This window comes from Denticeps clupeoides, chromosome 4, assembly GCF_900700375.1.
Source record: "Denticeps clupeoides chromosome 4, fDenClu1.1, whole genome shotgun sequence".
Taxonomy (NCBI): domain Eukaryota; kingdom Metazoa; phylum Chordata; class Actinopteri; order Clupeiformes; family Denticipitidae; genus Denticeps; species Denticeps clupeoides.
In genome coordinates, this window is record NC_041710.1 from 12,225,915 (window position 1) to 12,228,685 (window position 2,771).

General features: G+C 43.6%; 1 protein-coding gene across 1 annotated transcript; it reads left to right on the forward strand.

The window, feature by feature from the left end:
• Positions 1-699: 699 nt before the first annotated feature.
• LOC114787796 (leucine-rich repeat-containing protein 30-like) lies at positions 700-2,367 on the forward strand. The gene is made up of 2 exons (XM_028975673.1): positions 700-1,083; positions 1,618-2,367. The coding sequence occupies exons 1-2, from the start codon at positions 700-702 to the stop codon at positions 2,119-2,121; spliced, it is 888 nt and encodes a 295-aa protein (XP_028831506.1). The 3' UTR covers positions 2,122-2,367.
• The last annotated feature ends 404 nt before the right edge of the window (positions 2,368-2,771 follow it).

Genomic DNA, 2,771 nt, shown 5'->3' on the forward strand with positions numbered 1-2,771 from the left:
TCTATTATTTTCCTTTTCAGCCATCGAGCCTGGTTTGATCTCTGATTATAATAAATATCCTTTGTCAGAGCATGCCTCGCTTCTGTTCTTCCCCTCCCTTCTGGCCCAAAGTCGTGACAGGTTGTTAATTAACTGTAAATTTGCTCCAAATGAATTGAGGAAACCTGGTTCAAGTCCATTTTACAACAAAAATCTATTTTTCATGAAAGCTTTTAAATTAACTTCCTGTTCATAAATTCAATTTCTTCTATTTATCAAAATGGGAGAATAGAATTAGAGTGCATGTGTGAATTTATGAAAATGTGAGCGTTCCTTCATTTGTCTTTATGTAGCCATGCTTGTCCTATGACTGTTACGATACTAGTCTCCCCTTCTCTTGCTCACTGTCTCTCCTTCTCTCTATTAAGTGACAGAGGCAGGTGGACACTAAAACTCTGTAAGACCTCTGAATGCAGCCCTCTCCATTCAGCTTGACTGTTCAGGGAGGTGCAAAGCAGATCTGGATGTTTCCACTGACAGACATACACAAGGACTCATGCTCCAACATCTGTTTTGCTGGGGAATATTTGTATATGAAAGAGGTTCCTGAGGATATCTCCAACAGTCACTGGGTGCAACCTCTAAAGCTTCATTTTTCCAGCATTTCTCCAAGTTCTTTGATGTTTTGTCCATGGAACTCAGCAAGTGATTTTTAGAGCAATGGGAGGAAGGCAGTCCAGACACTTCACTGACAAAGGACCGAAGGAGAATCAGGCCAGGAGAAATAGTGGTGTTTCCAGAGCGGAGAGCCAGTCGTCAGCTGATCGTATCCGTAAGCGTGCTACTAAGCACCTGGGCTATTGCACCCTTAGTCTTGCCAGGTGGGGCCTTGAAGAGATCCCAGAAGAGCTCTGGGAGCTGAGGGAGCTGCAGAAACTCAACATGTCCCTTAACTTCCTATGTGAGGTGCCCTCCAGTCTGGGTGCCCTGCAGAACCTGGTGGTGCTCAACCTGTGGGGCAACCAGCTGTCCAGCCTGCCACCTGAAATCGGTCTGCTCAGGAACCTGCGGGTGCTATTTGCCTACCGCAACCGGTTGACTGAGGTAAGCTTAGATAACTTTGCAAGTGAATGAAAATGCTCGTCCATTCAATAAGACCAACATTTCCCTGCCACCTACCAAACTGATGCATTTTAATGGAGTTAGAACTGCGTTAGAACTGACCTGGTTGGAATGCATATCTTCAGGACACGTTTTGTTGACCACTGAACTAAAATAGCTAATGAGGGACTGCTTCATAACAGCTGCTGCAGTTTTCCAATGAGTTCTTACCCTCTCCAAACATATTAATCTAAAATCAATTAGAGTATAATAAAACTGTATGCAGGCACCTTGCCTTGAGCTATATTTATGTGAATAATTAATTTGGATGACATCACTGTGAGAAGCAGTTTGACCTTTAGATGTATTATTTCACAGATCTGTTGAGAATAATTGAATCATTGCAGCGGGTTATGGAATAAAACCAGAAAGGGTCAGCACATGTCAAACAGATATATATCACTTCCCACATTTGTGGGTGTTTGTGATATGAATGACAAATTCATATCTATGTGCTGTATTCTTGTTTCACCCAAGGTTCCCGATGAACTTGGCTCCTGCACAAAGCTTGAGGTGCTGACCCTGGCCAACAACCAGATCAGCACCCTCCCAACAAACCTGTCTTCCCTGCGCAGACTAACTAAGCTCAACTTGAGTCACAATCATTTTGTCCACATCCCCACCTGTGTCTACACCATGAGGAGTCTTGTGTTTCTACACTTGGCTGGCAACCGCCTGGAGAATATAGCCAACCAGATCCAGGACCTGGTGAACCTGAAGATTTTGATCATGGAAGGGAACCACCTACACTCTTTACCAAATACTTTATGTTCCCTCAACCATTTGGAGCTGCTAAACGTGGATTTCAATGAGCTCCATAGCCTCCCAGCGGAGCTGTACCTGCTCCAGAGACTGGAGAAGCTGGCCTGTCACCCCATGGACAAAGGCCTCCACATTGTACACAATCCCCTTCTGAAACCCATACAAGACGTTATGCAGGGTGGTTTTGTTGCACTATGCAACTACCTCAAACCAGGATGAATCTGAACAAGACCTCACAGAGGTTAAGTGATGTTGTGGTGGTCAGAGAAATGGTGCACAGACGAATTTTCATGAAATAATTGAATTTTGAACTGAACAATTTATCTGGAAGCTACGAGGCTTTTAAAAAAAGTCTTCTATTTTTGAGTAAGATAATTATTAATTTATCAAGTAATCTTCTATAAGTCATCATTTTAGACTATGTCAGTGTTCTAGGATTCCAGTGCATTAGACTGCTCCACGTAAACCCCCTACATGGCCAGTTCCGCAACCACGGAATCTCTATTTCAGTCACTCATAATCTTGAAGCTTAGTTTTGCTGGGTTCTCGTCTGAAGCTATGCGCTTGACTCCTGTCCACTTGACCTTGCCTGCCACTGCCATGGAGAAAGTGGGGGAGGGGTGAAGGTATGTGTGTGTTTTCAGATATATATTTAAGTTTGTGTGTGCGTGGGTGTGTGCGTGTGTACCTCCACTACCCCTTACAAACCAGGTCATGGGGATCAGAAATGAACTACGAGGATGGAAACTGTGAGCTGGAGGGCTTACTCTAGATCCTGGGAGAATGAAAACATTTTCTAAATTGCATTTGCATTGTGCTCATCCCATAAGACAGGCCAAGAGTTGTGATGTTATTTCATAAATAAAAAC